The 17,657-nt window shown below is 41.0% G+C and overlaps 1 protein-coding gene across 2 annotated transcripts in view; it reads left to right on the top strand.

The window, feature by feature from the left end:
- The window catches only part of SNX30 (sorting nexin family member 30), a 53,694-nt gene that overhangs the window by 30,212 nt on the left and 5,825 nt on the right, over positions 1-17,657 (top strand). For both annotated transcript variants that reach the window (XM_062018877.1, XM_062018878.1), the window contains exons 4-8: positions 3,631-3,789; positions 6,105-6,300; positions 6,911-7,110; positions 12,181-12,267; positions 17,453-17,605. In XM_062018877.1, coding sequence (XP_061874861.1) covers positions 3,631-3,789; positions 6,105-6,300; positions 6,911-7,110; positions 12,181-12,267; positions 17,453-17,605 — 795 coding nt within the window. The remainder of the gene's footprint in view (positions 1-3,630; positions 3,790-6,104; positions 6,301-6,910; positions 7,111-12,180; positions 12,268-17,452; positions 17,606-17,657) is intronic.

Raw genomic sequence — 17,657 nt, 5'->3', positions numbered from 1 at the left:
TGATATATGTCTGTTTAAATACAACACTTCATTCTCTTCTAGTATTTAGCTTCAAATATGGTACGAGTCCTTGTTTCATTCGGTTTTCAAAGTGGCCTTTTGAGCTGACTTTAAAGAATATTGTAAACCTATTTTTGTTAATGCTTAACAGCACAGACTTAAAAATCTTAGCCTGTAGCTTGGTAGCTATTGTATGCATAATCTAGTAAGACTGGCTGAATTACTGCCCCTCTTCTTGACACTGAAGCTGGCATCTGACAACCTTGTGTGATAGGAAGAGATTGATGCTAATCTTCAGCAGTCTTTCTCGTATGGTTGAAGACATGAAAAGGTAGGAAGCCTGTCAGCCCCACCACTATTAGCTTCATTAAACAAAAGCTCAAAAAGGCCTGGAGGAGATGAATTGTCAGGAAACAGCAGCACTGCTAACAGCTTGCCTGTCTGTGATGGAGAGGAAATTTATCTGCTCTTTCTCCCTCAGCAAGGACTAGGGCTATATGAGAAGTATTCAGTTAAACTGTTCCAGAGTAGAGAGCTATTTAAGTACTGAGACCTGCCTTTAAGTGGAATAGTAGCCCAGACTTTCAAAGATAAGAAATACTTCACAAAACCACGTGACACCACTAACTGGCAGCAAATATATTTACTGAGGGGTAGAAAGAAGAAAAAACGGTGAACTTGATGGGAAGATATGAAGACATGAGATTAATGTGTTGGCTGCCTAGTCCTCTTTTCTCCCTCTCTGTGCTTGGAACAGCTGGAACTATAAAGATTAAGCTTCGCTGGCATCTTGAGTGCTGTTAGTCCTGCCTAAAGGCTGCAAAGCAATAACTAATAGTCTAGTGGGAGAAGGTGAATCATAACCAGGAAATCAAACTACTTTGCTGTGACCTGAAATTCATTGCATCCAGAAAGGCAAATTTGGCACAAATGACTCTAATACTGGACATCAAACTAGCTACAGAACAAGTCAGTCTCTTGAGTGCCTCTCAGCATAAGGATGTGCTGCCCTTTTTTATCTGTTTATGCACTAGTTAGCAATTATGGAATTTCCTATTAATCTCTTCTGTACAGTGGTATGGCAAGGAGAATGCTGAATACTTTATGTATTTGTTGTCTAGAAGTAGGTAGGGAATAGAATCTAAAGGCAGTTTTCGGTGCTGAAAGAATGTTTAAAGCCAATTTAAGACTATCTGTATTTGTAGCTGGAGGTACTGCAATCCTTGGAGACCTTCTGTCTAACAAAATACTGAAAAGGAGTTGTCCTCCTAATCTTAGTATAGTGACTCTGTCTAAAATCTTCCTGAAACAAATGATGTATCTTAGCAGTCCAAACTTAAACTGAATATGAGCTCCTCTTCATCTCTTTGCTTATTTTTACACCTGTTCTTTCAAACAACAGTCAAAATGCTCTCAGATCTCTCTCTAGACTAGAAAGGTAAGTCTAACATAGCTAAGGAAATTGGTTTTGGTTGGTGATGTTTGGATACTTGAAGACATTTCTGACTGCAGTGAACTCTACTCACATGTCACAGTGTGGAAATGTAGTCTATTAAACTGGAAGACTGAGGGTAGATACACTGCTTTATCTGTGTGCTGCTTATCAGTTGCTAGTTGTGCATAGTGACTATTTGGGATGGATCTCCAAAAGCCTGAAATGTAAAGGACTGTAACTAGTGCTATAGCTGAAGCCAGGTTAGATAGTGGGAAGCTCTTCAATGCAGGTGCACCCTTCTATGGGTCTCAAGTGCTCAAACTTTAGTGATCATTAAATGCTAGTTTTAATCTGATTAATTGAATTAGGATTCTTTAATCTTCCAGCTTGTCCTTTTCTTCCTGCACATGGTGCTGATACTTCTAAAGTATGGAGTTCCAGACAAGCTTTACAATGCAAGGGAAGAGTTTCTTCCTCTCTGAAGACTACTGTGCTACACATTGTTCTTCTGAAGAAATCTAATTAGAATGTAGGTTACAGTGTTTCATCCTGAACGGCTGACCTGAATGCTAAGCATAATAAAATAAGTCTTAAATTGTGAGAACTAAATGTTTCAGATCACATTTCAGATCATATAGGCTCTTTGCAGAGGAAAGTTCTGGATCCTGAACTGTGTGAAAATGGCTGTCATTGCTAGCCTAAGAGTTAATAGGTTGTCTGTCTTGGACTGTTTCACAAGAATAAAACCCAAATACAGTTTAAAAACTGGTATTAATATAACCAGTCTCATAGAATGGTAGGGTCTGGATAGGACCTCTAGAGAACATCTAGTCCAACCTCCTGCTAAAGCAGGACCACCTAGATCAAATCACACAGGAATGCATCCAGAAGGGTTTTGTAAACCTCCAGAGAGGAAACTCCATACTCTCCCCGGGCAGCCTGTGCCAGGACTCCCTCACCCTCACAGTAAAGAAGTTTGTCCTTATGTTCCACTTAAACTTTTTGTGTTCCAGATTGTGACTATTACCCTTAGTCCTATCACTGGAAACAACAGAAAAAGTGCCAGCTCATCTCTTGACATCCACTTTTTAAAAACTTGTGTTAATGAGATCCTCCCATGGTCTTCTCCACACTGAACAGTCCCAGATCCTGCAGCCTTTTTTATTTGGAAGATGCTTCAGTCCCCTGATCAACTTTGTAGCCCTCTCTAGAGTCTGTCTAGAAACTCCTTGGCTCTTTTGAGCTGGGGTCTCACCAGATGCAGATTTTATTATATTTTATTATTGGAACTGATATTAAGAGTTGATGCTGTCCAAGATGAACAAAAATTGATGTAGGCATAGAGCTGGGACTAACCATGCTGAAACTTAAAAAGCTAGCTTCTGTCTGAAGCAGTACTTTGAAGTCTGGAGTCTTAACAGGAGGGACTGCAGAACTAGCAAGTCTGTAGGCAGACTTGGCTTAAGTGGAAGCTGAAGCAGAGAGATGAACCAGTGAGAGTTGCAATAGGAATGTAATGGATGAGTATATTTATTGGCAGACCTTTTTCACTTAGACAAATGTGCTCAGGACTGTTGGCTATGGTAGATGCTGTAGGAAGGCTCTAGCCTGGATGACTACACCATTTGCTGTGTCAAGCCTGCTCATCTGTCTTCGCTTAGTGTGGTGCCATCACTAAGACTATCAGCCCTCTACATAAAGGCCCTGACCAGGGGCTCTAAATTGATCAGAATTGGGAGGAAAACAGCAAGCAGAATTTCTAAAACTTTCTGACTTTCCTTAGACTGAGCAGCCTTGCTTCAACACTGAGGAGTGTGTTAATCGGTATTGCTATAGTGAACAGTGAGTGTGCAGCTCTGCAGGAATCTCCTTTAGAGCTGGAGCTTGAACATGGATAGCAGCAGTGGGTAACATCCTAAGCTATGCTACAAGTACTTAAGTGTGCGTACTGTCTGAGCTTCACTAGTGTGGCACTCAGCTGAAGCCATTCAGTAGAATTGCTAGCATTAGGCTAGACCAGCTAAAGGGTAATTCAGAGCAGGGCTTGCATCCCATCTGATGTATGATTTCTGTAGCAAACGTTAGTGTTTTGGTTCCTGTTAAGAGTGGAGTTTGATTGCTTTTGTATGTTTCTGAATAGCAGAAACAAGTTTTCAGTCTTTTCAGTCTTGTGTATTTTGCTTGTCTCTTGACAGCCTCTTCCTGAGAAATTTGTGGTGAAGGGTGTTGTTGATCGCTTTTCTGAAGAATTTGTGGAGACAAGGAGGAAAGCATTAGACAAATTCTTGAAGAGAATAACTGATCACCCAGTGCTTTCTTTTAATGAGCACTTCAACGTGTTTCTCACAGCCAAGGTAAGCTAATAAATTCCAAACATGATCACTGACAGGGACAACAAAGCAGGCATCTTTGCAGTGTCTTTTGAAATGAAGGCAATTAATAAAATTACAGGTGCAGATCAGAACTTCCCCTAAAATAACAGAATTGTTGAGGACTCCATAATGTTGTGTGAAACAGATCCCCATGTGTGACATTCAAAGCAAAGGGCATTTATAAGAGAGAGAGGTGGTGTGCAGATGTGCAATTTCAGTTCTCCAGCCCTACTTGTTTTGTATCCCTGTATCTAGAGCATACTGTGGCCACATGAGTGGTTCAGAATTTAGAAAATGGTGGACTTTGTGAAATCTTCTTTTGGAGAGGAGGGAAGTGAGGTAGGAGGAGAGATCTCTCTTGCACAAAAGCTTGCAATTTTTGGTTTTTTTTTTCTTGTCTGTGCCTTCTATATTGCTTGCACTCATTTGCGTCAAAACTAAGCATGAAGACTTCATTCTTCTTTGTCCTTGGCCAACAACTTCTTGCTCATCTTCTGCTTGACTCGTCCAGCAATGGTGCAATTTTCTTTGGCTGTCTTTTGAACTGCATTTTTAATAAGACTAGGAGGACCTACAACCACACCTGGGTTTGGCCTGATAAGTGAGAAGAGCTGTAAAAGCACATCTTTCCAATGTCATATTAAGCTAGCTCACTCAGATGTGACACTTAATTTGAGCCCACTTCAGGCTTGTCCTCTGCTTGCGGGTAACATGAGACTCAGTCTCTAGTTCCCTGTTTTTTTCCGCTCCACGGTGAACTTAACCACTGAAACAAACCAGAAATGCAGAATTTGGTTAGCACCTTGACAGTTAAATATTGGAGAGCTTTGTTCTGCTTTTCAGCTGTCAACGCATGACAACTTTTTTAGCTGCTTGGTTGTTTTCTCCCATCCCTGCAAAATGAATTAAGGCTTTATCCTCAGCTCTGAGCAGGGCTTGCCTTGAGAATACAGAGCATCCAGAGAGGCTGAGGGAAAAGGACATGTGTTCTTCTGTTTGCCTCTGGTGTTAGAACTTTCTGTATTGTAGCAGTGAGGTGTCAGTTCAGTGAGCTTAATACTTCATAATTTAGTTAATACAGAAAGTCATGAAACCATCTTCTGGTTGAAAGAGAAAACCAACCATTTTTCAAGTTGCTTGTTTGGACCAGTTACATCAGAATGCTTGAGAGAGTAAGTGGATATTTTTGAGTTAAAGGGTCTTTTTCTGATGCCTGCTTGCATGTAGTGCTTAGGAGAGGTGGAAAACAAGAGCCAAGAAACCACTGCATTTAAATGCAACTTCTAAATGCAGTGAAATTATAGTAGCTGCTAAGATGCCAGGTTCTCTTAAACAGACTTACATTTTACTTGAGTCCTTGGAAAGAATACCTCAGTTCATGGTTTGAAGATGCCTGTTTATTTTTTTAAAGAACACTTAGACTTTTAGTCTAGTCTATAGCACCACATCTTGATTCTTGACCTTTATGGGTCTGCTTGGTTTGAAAGCATCTCTTCCTCCAGGCTGCATGGGGTGACCAGGTTATGGCCCTTAAGCCTGTATTGAGATGTGGAGTAGTAACTCCTGCTGGGTGATGTGCTGTCAAGGTAAAATCCCCTGAACACTTTAGGTAAACAACCTTGTTAGCACAGGTTGTCTGAATGCTGATTTAAACAAACATGTGAAGCATTGGCAAGGAAGCTTAAGCTTCCTGTGCAGACCACATGGCTATGTTTGACCTAGCCTGATCTGCAGTCTGCCTTGCAGAGAAGCTGTACTAGTCTCTCCTTGTTGCACTTCTGTGTATAGTCTTACTGATACCTCTATTTGACCACACAGCTGTTACGAGGAGACTGCTGGCCAAAACAGCATCCAATAGGTAATTCCATATGAGGTCATTAGAGCCAGCTGGTGTATTTGCACAATATTGGTATTGTGGGCTATGACTTCAAAGTATGTGTGGATAAATGGAATGAACAGGGTTGGTGGAAACAGAGTTGCTAACATCACTACTTCCCTGGTGCCAGTACAGGAACATGGGAAAGTCCCTGTGGAAACGTGGACCATACACTTACTTATAATGTACGTGAGACCATTTTCCTGGATAGCTCCATCTAGAGGTAGTCTTGAAACCACACTCAGCTGTACAACTTGAGGTGGTACAAAGTGAAGTTTTATCTAAAGCTGTTGTCACAGTTAATCTCTTGCCTTCACAAGATTGGATCTTGATGAGAAGTATCCTTCACTGTAATCACCTTCCTACATGCAAGAGAAATATTTCTAAACTGTTGATTTGGGTTTTTTTTTAAACTTTCCAGGATCTTAATGCCTACAAAAAGCAAGGAATGGCATTGCTGTCGAAGATGGGAGAGTCTGTCAAATACGTCACAGGAGGCTACAAATTAAGAAATCGGCCACTGGAATTTGCAGCCATTGGGGAGTATCTAGACACATTTTCTTTAAAACTCGGTACCATTGACAGAATAGCACAGCGGATTATCAAGGAACAGCTGGGTAAGGACACAAGGTGCTCTAATGTAATACTTGAGTCTGAGTGCTCTGTATCTTGTTGATGGCAAGATCAAGACAATTTGCATCAATCATTCTAGCCTGTAATGAGCCACACGCAGAGCAAAATCTGTGCTTCTTGCAGATTTAAAACTTGCCCAAAACTTATCTTAGTTCCTCAAATATTTTTAAGTTATTCTTGTTATACCAGCCTTTTTTTTTCTTACTAGGCCTGTTTTTGGAAAGACTTTTTGGGTAAGGAAAAGCCTCTAGATTCTGTCTGGAGGAGTACAGATGGAATTCCTAGACAAAGATAACCCTTACAGACCTGTCTTAGTAGAGCCAAGTTTACATATGTTTAGAAAAAAATAACTTTGGCTACTGCATACATGTGTTGGAAGCTTGTAGGAGTGGTCAGTGAAGCAGGAAGCAGCTTGGACCTGTCACCTGTGCAGCCATAGAGCTCTATTAAGGTGCTAATTCAGCACAAGATCTGACTCCTAGGGGAGTTAATGTTTGCCAAGCTTGGTGCATATTTTCTCCTCTTTGGCATGTTTGCAGATCCTTGTGCCTCACTCTTCCTGTGTTAATTGACTTTTCCATCTGCCTCTTGCAGAATACTTGGTGGAACTAAGAGAATATGGACCCGTTTATTCAACCTGGGGAGGACTGGAGGTTGAGCTGTCAGAGCCACTGGAAGGAGTGTCTGCCTGTATTGGGAACTGCTGCACAGCTCTTGAAGAACTCAGTGAAGACATGACAGAAGACTTCTTGCCTGTACTTAGGGAATATATATTGTACTCGGAGTCAATGAAGGTAAAGAGAGTGCTGTGGCAGAAGACGTTGTATTTACATAGAATGATATATTAGTGACTTCTTTCTTTCTAATGGCGAGAAGGGTTGGTGGTCGTGGAAGTAGGGAAGTAATACATTAAGTAGGAGGATGTTTTCCCAATCAAAGCAAAATTAGGTATTTTTAGTAGCAGGGGTAGCATTATCTATCTGCTAATTCATCAGGGTGGCAGGTGAGACTCTATAGGAGGCATCTTGTGGCTGCCTGGAGTCTTTCTTCAATTGTTAAAATTTGGTTATGGCTCAGCTCTTCACTACTGGATCAGTGTGAACCATGTGTCTAAATGACACACAAAATGCCACTGCTTCGTTTCTCATCACTGTACCTAGGCAGTATGTGTTTTTTTGTAAAGTTCTGTTAAGTTCTACATACCAAGTAACTGCTTATTGTTCTGTCTATTCATGTCTCTTAAGAACTTGAAATCTCACTACTTATGAAGGAATAATAAAAGCTACTTCAGTGCAGTTTTATTCTTTTGAAATAAAGAACACTGGTAGCCAATCTCATTGCATGGGGAAAAGAAATACTGAGTTAACTCCCCTGAAAACAAAAGCCAAGGACTCTATTTTGACTATTAGAGCTTTTCACCACATGCCCATAGTATGGTATTTATTAGCAGCCCCTGTATAGAGTACTAACAAACAAATTCCTTCTGAGGACTTTCTACTTGAAACAAGCATTACAAGGCTACAATATGCACTTCTGTAGTGCTCTAATAGCCTGTTGTAAACTTGTGGTCTGAATGTGGTGATCCTGCATCTTAATCTTAGTCATCCTCTGCATCTCACACTGAGAACTGAAACACTTGCAGATTTCTTTTCCTATTTTAGGATAGCTAGTTGTATGACTCCTGTATTGCTCGTCTGAAGAATTCTTGCAGAGGCTTTGGTTTAATTCCCTGAATATACTCGTTACTTTTTGTAGTCATGGTACGGACCACAGTATAAACGAGGTGCATTTTTTTTACAGGACTGTAAACACTCACGTATTGCTAAAACACCTTGAGCTGTAACTGGAAGCCTTGAGCCATGGTATTCAAATGTATGCTTATTCTGTGGGAAGAGGGGGGTGTGTACTTGTAAATAAAATAAATAAAACATAACTTGAGACTAACGGTCAAAGCTTTTAGCCCAGAACATCTGACTTTTGATGCTACCGCGGCCACACCACAGCGTACTGGAAATGTATCTGAAGTGTGGAGTTGGGAAAAGCTCTTTTCACAAATGTAGCAGGGGGAAAAAACATTAAGCTAAAAAGCAAAGGATTCTTCAGCTGAAAAGGTATACTTCAGGCGGTTAAACACCACCTACCACAGGGAGGGCAGCTTTAAAGGCTTGCGGCTAGACTGCCTGTTGGCTTGGAGACAGCCCCAAGCTCATCAGATGATGGCAAAGACACCAAATGTAGTCTCAACACGAACAAGTAGTCTAGCTGCAAGTCTGTAATGCTGCTCTCCCTGTGGTAAGTGGGTGTTTAACTGCCTGAAGTGTACCTCTCCAGCTGAATAAAACTTTGCTTTCTAGCTTAATTTTTAGATGGCTGACTTGAATTTCTAGTGCCCTAAAGGATTCTTTTTTTCTGTCATTTTCTGGTAATGAACAGAACGTATTCATTATGTGGGTTCTTTGGAACTGGCTGGATTTAGAAACCATGCTTGCAAAACAGCAGTTAGTAGCAAATAACGATTATTCTTAGTATCCAGCTTGGGCATCTCCTTAGCTTTACTCTGCCTGAAAATCAAGAACAAAAACTATTGCAAGCAAGGGCAGATTGTTACTGTTTTCCCACCCTCCAGAATAGCAAAACTGGAACTTCTCAGGTCATATAACAAGTGCAGTTTTCTTGTGCTGCAAAACACCAGTCTGTTACTATTTCTTCAGTAAGCAGCTGCAGAACTCTCTCTAGACACCATAACACCAAGTAGGTAACTGTAAAGGAGACTACTCTTGGAGTGCAGAATGCTTTCTGCTGAAAGGGCTGTTCCATCTACTAGCAATACAGTCCTGTTCATCAGCTGCTGTGAGGCCTGCTTGTGAAATTAAAAGTTTGTCTAGTCTTTGAGAGCACAACTTTTGGAAAGGGTGCTTGATGGATGGTGAGCCTTTAGGTACCTAGGAGTTTGGTGTGGCCTTGGTAGCTTTTTCTGTTGCACACTACACTCCAGGAACAGATACAAGAATTTGATTTGTAGAGCAAATCTCTAGCTGGGTTAGTGCCCCTCAGAGTAAGAACTGCTAGGTAATCTTCACTGTTTCGAGGACAAATGTTCTCTGTAGTGTCTTCAGGAGCATTGTTTTACCTGATGTGGGGGCAGCCAGAGAGAACTATGTGAATGGAGGCAAAGCCCAGTAGTTCTGGTTGGAACAAATATTAGCTGAGTTTTGAAAGATTTGCAGGAGTGGGGAGAGGCAGACATTGTAATTGTAGACTTGGGTTAAAATATGTGCTGGTAGTGTCTAGGAGAGACTTTCTAAAACACAGATCATGCATGATATGGCCAGATGACACCTCAAATCCTGGGGCAGTAAGACTCTTGTCTGCAGACAGGAGGTGCCACGTTTTGTGATACAGTAGCCTTCCTTAGGGAGGCAAGTGCAGAGGAGAAACTTTGCTCTGTGTAAGTTAGTGCTGATATCAAAATGTTATATGGACTCTGTATACTTAACGCTGCCAGAAAGGTCTATCAGTGCAATCCGTATCTGTGTGCTCGGACTTCAATGCATGTTTAAAGCAAGCACCACTTCAATAGCTAACTGTCTTTCCAAGTGCGGTCAGTTAAATAAGGATTCTTTTATGAGATCTAGTCATAGTAGGAAGCATGTGGTGTGCAAATGCCATAGGATTGCAGTTTGAGAAAGCAGGCTGGTGGTAGATTCCTGAAGCTCCTTTGGAGGTAAGGGCCAAGGTGAAATCTTTCAACTAAGAATGAAACAGAAAATGACCTGGTTCACTGAAAGCAAGCTAAGTTTTGTTTGTACAGGGACCAGTGGTTTAGTTCTGTCCCCAGTAACTGTGTAAGTTTTCTTCTGTTTTGGTAGTAGTATCTTCCAAATTCAGTAGTTTTAAAAAAATTTATTTTGGCAAGGCCCTAACTAGTGAAAATACTGCATGGGCTGTAGTAGGTCTGAGGATACTTGGTAGGAAGCTTTTTGGAGGAGCTGTTGAAGCATTAATGCATTGATCTGCAACTGAGAAGATATTGCCTGGAGGTGCCAGAGGAAATGCACATAAGGGGCAAGTGATAGGGAAAGCAATATTTTTCTCATCACTTACAGGTCAGTCATTATTCAGATGCATATTGTTAATGGTCCACAGTGGAAGGACTTGAGCACTTAAGGAGAAATAAGACACCTGCCCTTTGAATCTAGTCTGCCTATAGCTGTTAATCATTGGCTGCTCTTGGTACAGATCCAACTTACTGCACTGTCTCCAGGCTTCTAAAACCAGAGTGCAATTGCTGGAGGCATTTATTTTCTGATAAAAAATTTCAACTGATGCAGTTTCAAGAGGCAATACAAAGTAGAAATACCTGTTAAATATTTCAGGCTTTTGTTGCATTGGTAACCTCAACTACTTAAGGGCAACATAGTTGCCTAGGTTCCAAAAGGAACAGGAATGTTGTGGTTTTTCAAGCAAACACAACCAAGGGCATACTTACTTGCATCTCTTCGGAGATAAATAAAGATGCTTAAGCTATTGAAGGTTAATTTTTCAGTTTTGTCCTCTTCTTTTCTTAAACCAATAGCAACTTTGTGGATAAGGATGCCTTTCCCATTTATCATGGGCTGAGGTGTGTAAGAATATTGACTGCAACATTTCCTATCTCTACTGTAGAGCAACTGCACTAGTGACCTTCCCTTGGCTTAAGTAGGAGGAGGGAGAAAATAATAATTAGTAAATATGGAGCTTGTACATCTTTAATTATGAAGCAGATCTTGGCTAGACTTAGAGCTTCAAGAAATGTTATTTTAAGCAGGTACTTCTGTAGGCAGCAGTGTCTGTGACTACACCTTCTTTACTAGCTGTGTCTGTTAAAATGCCTAGTTACGTCCTTTTATCTCAAGGGAGCAATTCCTTCTGGGTGGCAGAAGAGAACACTCAAAAGTATGAGCTGGCCAAGTTGGCTGCAAGAGAAGTTCCAATTTACAGGTTTCTCAGCAGTGAGTGTTGGCCAACTTGCCTCTGAGCATTTTAAATAATAACTTTGCATCAACCGAGTCATAAAAATGACTCATCGTTGCCTTGTGAGGACTGAAATAAGTTGCCTTGTCTTGCAGACACAGAATGCTTAATTTTAGTAGTAAATTCTTCAAAAGACTGATTTCTATGGTTGTTTTTAAATTGTAAGACTGTAAGTGTAGCCTTAGAGAAGGTTTTGGCTTGTGAATGTAGTACAAGTAAGGGTAGCATCTTTTTATTGTATATTCTTAGAATAATCTGTCAATAAAAATGTTTACTGCCTGTGAAACTTGGGTAGTTCAGTGCTTTTCATGTAAGTTATGCTTTCCATAATTTATTTTAAATAAGTTAGCAACCAAACCTCCCAAACTGATCAAAAAGCAAAGGTTACTTTTGTTCTAGCAGAACATAAGCTTGCTATAAAGGACTTAGCACTTGGAAAGGCTCCTCAAAGAGACATGTAATACCTTCTGTTGTGGCCTTCCTGTCTCTTAGTTCACACTGTCTTTGCACTAGTTCTGAACAGCTTTGATGCTTTTGATTCTCTCCTTTCTGTGCTAATAGGTCAACTGATGAACTGAATTTAATTAGCATTGTATTCATAGTTACATGGCAGCTTCTATCTTGCATACTTCCAGCATGTCGAAAAGTTGAGTTTTATCTGGCCCTGCCAGTGGCTGGAGAGCAAGTGCTCTTTGTTTTTAAACGCTACTTGCTAAATATTGTAAAATAGGAAAAAATAAGTCAGACTTAAAACTAAATAAGCACTTGAGCTGTATCACACTGCAGTTTCTTGCAGGCTGGGGAGGGAAGTAACAAAAGGATTCCTCTTGCAGCTGTCTTTTCTCTCATAGAATGTGTTGAAGAAAAGAGACCAAGTTCAAGCAGAGTATGAAGCAAAACTGGAAGCAGTCGCCTTGAAAAAAGAAGACCGTCCAAAGGTTAGTACTTCAAACTGCTCTACAAAATCAGCTTGTACTTTCTGTTCTTCTTGGGAAGTAACATGAGACACAACTCACTGGGTTTGGTGGCTTCTTTGCAGTATATAAGCAGTTTCTGACAGAATGGAAGTTTGTTGTTGGTGAGCTGGTGTGAAATAAAACCTAGGTATGAATATATGTAACCTGTCTAGCAAGTTCTGTGCTACTGATCTCCCACCTTCCAGAGCAGGATGACTCTGACCTGTGTAGCACTTGAACAACAGCGAGCAGTCTGTTGGAGTGTTTGGAGACATGAACTGAAGCAGTGATAGCACAGTCCTTTTGTGTATGTCAGTATTCTGATTTGAGGTCTTATTCCTGGCACTGCTGAGTGATATTGTAGGACACCTCTTCTGCCTGTGGAAGACTCCATATTTTGCCCCTTCTGCTGGGGAGCTCTTCCCTTGTGATGCTGAACAGGCAGAGCAAGTATCACTGGTGGACAGGTTTTGGTTGAGCTTCATGCAGAGCTGTAAACTGCATGTTTGTGCTGCCACCTGCTTTCTGCTCGAAGCAGTGTGCAAGAGCCTTGTTTACAATCACTGCACCTTTCAGCAACAACGACAACAGGTTTTGTTGCCTTCCTCTGCTTGGGGTTTCTTGATTCCTCTTTGTTTTAATAATTGATGGATGATTTCCCAGCATTTGGACTAATGTACAATAATCTTATAGGAAATTCACATAATGTCTTTAAGAAGATGATTAGAACCATACCATAGCAATGCAAACCAGTGTATTTTCTGGTCTTGTCCCTCATGAACTCTACAAGCAGTGTGTCTCACGTATCTTGTGGTGCTCTTCTGTTTTGCCAGCCCCACTGCTGACTGGTGTGGTGTGTACTCATAGTTCCTCAGGATAGCTTTGTGTAAGTAGCTATTCTAACAACTTCTTTGTAGGATAGACAGAACCAAATCTTGCATGTTCAGCAAGCAAATTTACTTTTTTAGGTGTTTGACTTTACCAAGATCTTGATGTAATGGAGTTGCTGGACTTTGTTCATCTCTCGCCTACTAAAAGGCACTCAACCTGTCAATGGGATTACTCTATAAAGCACTGCACTTACATAGCTATCTAAGAACTTTAAGTACTTTTGCTACCCTTGACAATATAAGCATATATTTTGGTAGCACTTTGTAACTTCAAATTGTCTGTGTTGTTTGTAACATGAAGTTGAAGCAAACTCTTTGCCTGTTTGTAAAATACTAGCTCATGATTTTCAGATCTTTTCCACCTGAAGGTAATGTCATCACCTGTAAGTCCTGGTAGCTTGGAGCTGTGGCTAGCAGCATGATCCTACATTCAGTGAGGTGTCCTGGCTGTAACCTGCTGGACACCAAAAGGAGACAGGGGCTCATGGGCTGAGTTGTGCAGTGAGTGGCATTTGTGGTCCTTCTGGGATATGTAACTTATGTGGCAAAAAAATATGTAAAAAACCCACAACAGTCAAACAACTACCGCCCTAGAACCCTCCAGAAGAACCACAAAACACAAAACCCCGTACAAAAGCTTAAGGGAAAAAAGCCATACTTTTGGATAATTGAATGTGAGCATCTCATTCCCTGTTACTCTTGCACTGGAGGGCATTCTGGGACTTGCTGTACACATAATCAGCTTGGTGTCACAAAGCTCCATCAGTGTCATTAGATCATTCTCACAATGAGATGATCAGCTTAGAACTTGGCCTATAAATGCAGAAGGTTTGTAGGACTACTTTAAATGTCTGTTGGCAAATATTGTTCAGAATGCTGAGATTTAGCCAAAAGCATAGTGTGTGTGAGGTTTTTTAACACTAGCACAACAACATTACTGCAGAGCCTGCAGCATTTCTATTTCTAACAAATACAGTGGTGAATGTGCTGCATGCCCTTTTCTGACCCATGCTGGAGCTGATTTTGCAGTACTCCAGTCAATGTGGTTAAGTGCAGACATAGCTTCCTTGTGGTGAGATCAAGTCCACACATCATTACCTAATTTATTCTGTCTTCCTCAAGACTTTGCAGTGTGGTGATCTACGGGAACAGGAAATATGCCAGGGTGCAAATTGAAGTAGAAGGTAACTATGGAGGGGAAAAAAAGTTTTGTAACAGTGTATGTTTGCAGAGACAAAAGAAGGTAAAAGTATCTAATGGAGAGATTAGTTGCCAAGTAAATCACAGAATCAAAGAATGTTAGGGGCTAGAAGGGACCTTTAGAGATCATCTAGTCCAACCCCCCTGCAGAAGCAGGTTCACCTAGATCAGGTTGCATAGGAACATGTCCAGGCGGGTCTTGAAGACCTCCAAGGAAGGAGACTCCACAACCCCTCTGGGCAGCCTGTTATGCTGGATTTGTTGTGCTTCAGAACCATTTCTTACTAAGTAATGATGCTCTAGAGGAGTTTTTAAAAAGTGGATGTGCTTCTGGTGCAAGTGATGTCGTCGGCGCTTGACCACACAAAATGCTAGGTGTGAGGTGTACTTAAACTCTGGTCTCTTGAAGAACTGTGAGTAGGAATAGTATGTGCAGAACTTTATGTTCCTATGTGACCTGATCTAGATGGACCAGCTTCTGCAGAGGGGTTGGACTAGATGATCTCTAAAGGTCCCTTCCAACCTCTACCATTTTATGATTCTGTGATTCATCTAGATCAGGTCACACAGCAATGTGTCCAGGCAGGTTTTGAAGACCTCCAGAGAAAGAGACTCCACACCCTCCCTGGGCAGCCTGTGCCAGGGCTCCCTCAGCCTCACAGTAAAATAGTTACCCCTTGTCCTGTTGCTAGATACCATAGAAAAAAAGGGATGCCCCAACCTCCTGACATCCACCATTTAGATATTAGTAAATATTAATGAGATTTCAGTATATACTAAAGCAGCAATATACTACTGTATTAGTTCTTGCTTGCATACACCTCTTTTCTCAGTTTAAACTGACACTCTGAAAAGGCCAATCACTATTTTAAAAAGTACTGGAATTTGAGCCACTTGTTACTGGAGTTTGAAGTAAAGTATCAACTTCTCCCTGAGTCCTCTTTCTTTTCAGTTCCATGTTTCTGGATAGTACTTAGTATCTCTACTGGTAAAAGCGAATAAAAGCATCAGCATTGATGTTTCAGCTTATGCCTCATTTTTCGTTAATCTTGCACTAGGTCTAAAGTGCTTGAAAGCTGTTAATTCACTTAATTTTTTTCTGCTACTAAGTTGCAAATTCTGTTCTGGGAAGCTACAGTTTTGGATAGAAAGGTATTTACTCTCCCAAATATGACTGGTGCATGTACAGACACTATTTTCATGATGCCTGTTGGAGACTTAGCTGGAGTTCATTGCTGTTGCTCTTTAATTAGAGCATATGTGACCCATTTGTTGACCAATATGTTGCCCCTGTAGCTCTAAACACATACAGCCCTGTTAGCCTGACCTGCAGGAGAACTGGCTGTGAGAAAGAAAAGATATTTTTTTGTTTATAGCTGCATTGTGGTTTCAAGTCCTGGCAGAAGAATCAGGAAGCTGGTGAGTGCTTAGAAGCTAACTTTATTGGACTGGGAATTCATATGTGGTTTTTCTTCCAGACTTCATGACTCTTGATAGCTTAACCTTTCCTGTTAAGATAGCAAAGTACTCATAAATAGGATGCAAGGCATGCTTCCCTTAAGGGGAACATCTTCTAAATCTTCTGGACACTGACTTGATAGCTCTTGTCTAAAGACTAAGAGGGAACTTTGTGTCTGGAGTTGCAGCAGAGTATATTGTGTAGCAAGAGGTATAGACCCCAGGGAGTGGGAGGAAATGTGTAGCTACTGAACCCCCAAGCTATGTATAGTGTAACTGCAGCTGGGTGAATAAAAGAGTACCCAAACCCTGTGAGTATGAAGGAGGTACTTCCTATGTTGAACAGTTTTATCAGCGAACAGATGTAGGACCATCTCTGAGTATCTGTTGTTGCAATACTTCAGTGATCATCCCTAATCCACATCCTATAGAAGAACTAAATGGTGTACCTTGCCAAACTGTGAGGTAGTAATGCACCTCTAACTGCCTATGTTGTTACCCATGGAAAACTTATTACACAGTCTGTTCATCTTCTTCCTCCCTTCCTGCCTCTCAAAGAAAAATGGAGCTTCCTGAAAGTATCGAGTGTGAAAGGAGGCACTAGAACCTTCTGCAAATGTTTTTCACTCTGCCTTTCGCCATTGTGCAAGTCCAGGCTTTCAGAGTGGAAGATCACTTCTCACATTGGTGCTAGATCTCAGGGGTTTTGTATTCTGAGGTCATGGCCTTCCAGATTGTGTGGACCATGCAGCACCAGGAAAAGGGACAGAAAAGTGTTCACGGCTTTTATGCTTGGATAAACTGATTTGTAAACTGTGTAGTTACCTGGTAGCATACGTGATGTTAGTTAAAACATATAACTTGTTTGGCTGATGTGCATCTATCTTAGGCTGGTGATCAATGTCATAATCTGTTTAAATCTCTACATAGACTTGCAATAGGCTGTGCTTCAAGATTTATCTCATTCCTTACATGTGATTGTGTTCAATGTTGAGCTCAAAGGATGATGTGCTGTAATGATCATCAGTGTTTTGCACTTAGACTTATTGGGTTTTTTTCAGGCAGCCTGTAAGGTTAAAAGGGTAAGCTGGAAATGAGAGGCTTAGGAATTTTTACAGCTATGGCTTATCACTGCTGTTTGAATATAATGGTTGAGAGCTAACAGTAAGGTCTCTTATCCAGCTCTTTGGACAAACTGAAGCATTTGTTGTTTCATACATGCTAGTGTAAGTTAGAAAATGCCTAATGCAGCCGTAAAATAGGAACAGAGAAAGGAAGCTTGCTTTGAAGCTGTGGTCAAGCTGCTCAGTTTGAAAACTGGGAACGGAGCATAGGCTTGTAGCAAGCTCTTCCTCAGTCTGCCTCCGTATGTGGCATGGAGATGTTCAAGCACAACTGCCCACCACCTCAAACAGCAAAGAACAAATTAAGCAGTCTCATCTCATCACCAATATAGAATTGGGGCTCTTCTCCCTGCAGGCATAATTGAGTTTATTCAGGGTAATTACTGGACTGTTAACTTACCCTTCCTTCTGTAGCTCTGCTTGGTGATGTTTGAGCTAATTCAACACTCTAGCACTCTCAGTTGACAGTTTCAATCTTCATTTACTTTGCTGCAGGTACCCACTGATGTTGAGAAATGTCAAGACCGAGTAGAATGTTTTAATGCTGACCTGAAAGCAGATATGGAGAGATGGCAGAACAACAAAAGACAAGACTTTAGGCAGCTACTCATGGGGATGGCAGATAAAAACATCCAATACTACGAGAAGGTATGTGGCACTGCTGGAGCATTGACAAGAATAGTGCATTTTCCTCTGAGGT

Source organism: Colius striatus, chromosome Z (assembly GCF_028858725.1).
Source record: "Colius striatus isolate bColStr4 chromosome Z, bColStr4.1.hap1, whole genome shotgun sequence".
Classification (NCBI taxonomy): domain Eukaryota; kingdom Metazoa; phylum Chordata; class Aves; order Coliiformes; family Coliidae; genus Colius; species Colius striatus.
The sequence above is the reverse complement of the archived record's forward strand: the minus strand, read 5'-3'. Positions and strand labels throughout refer to the sequence as shown.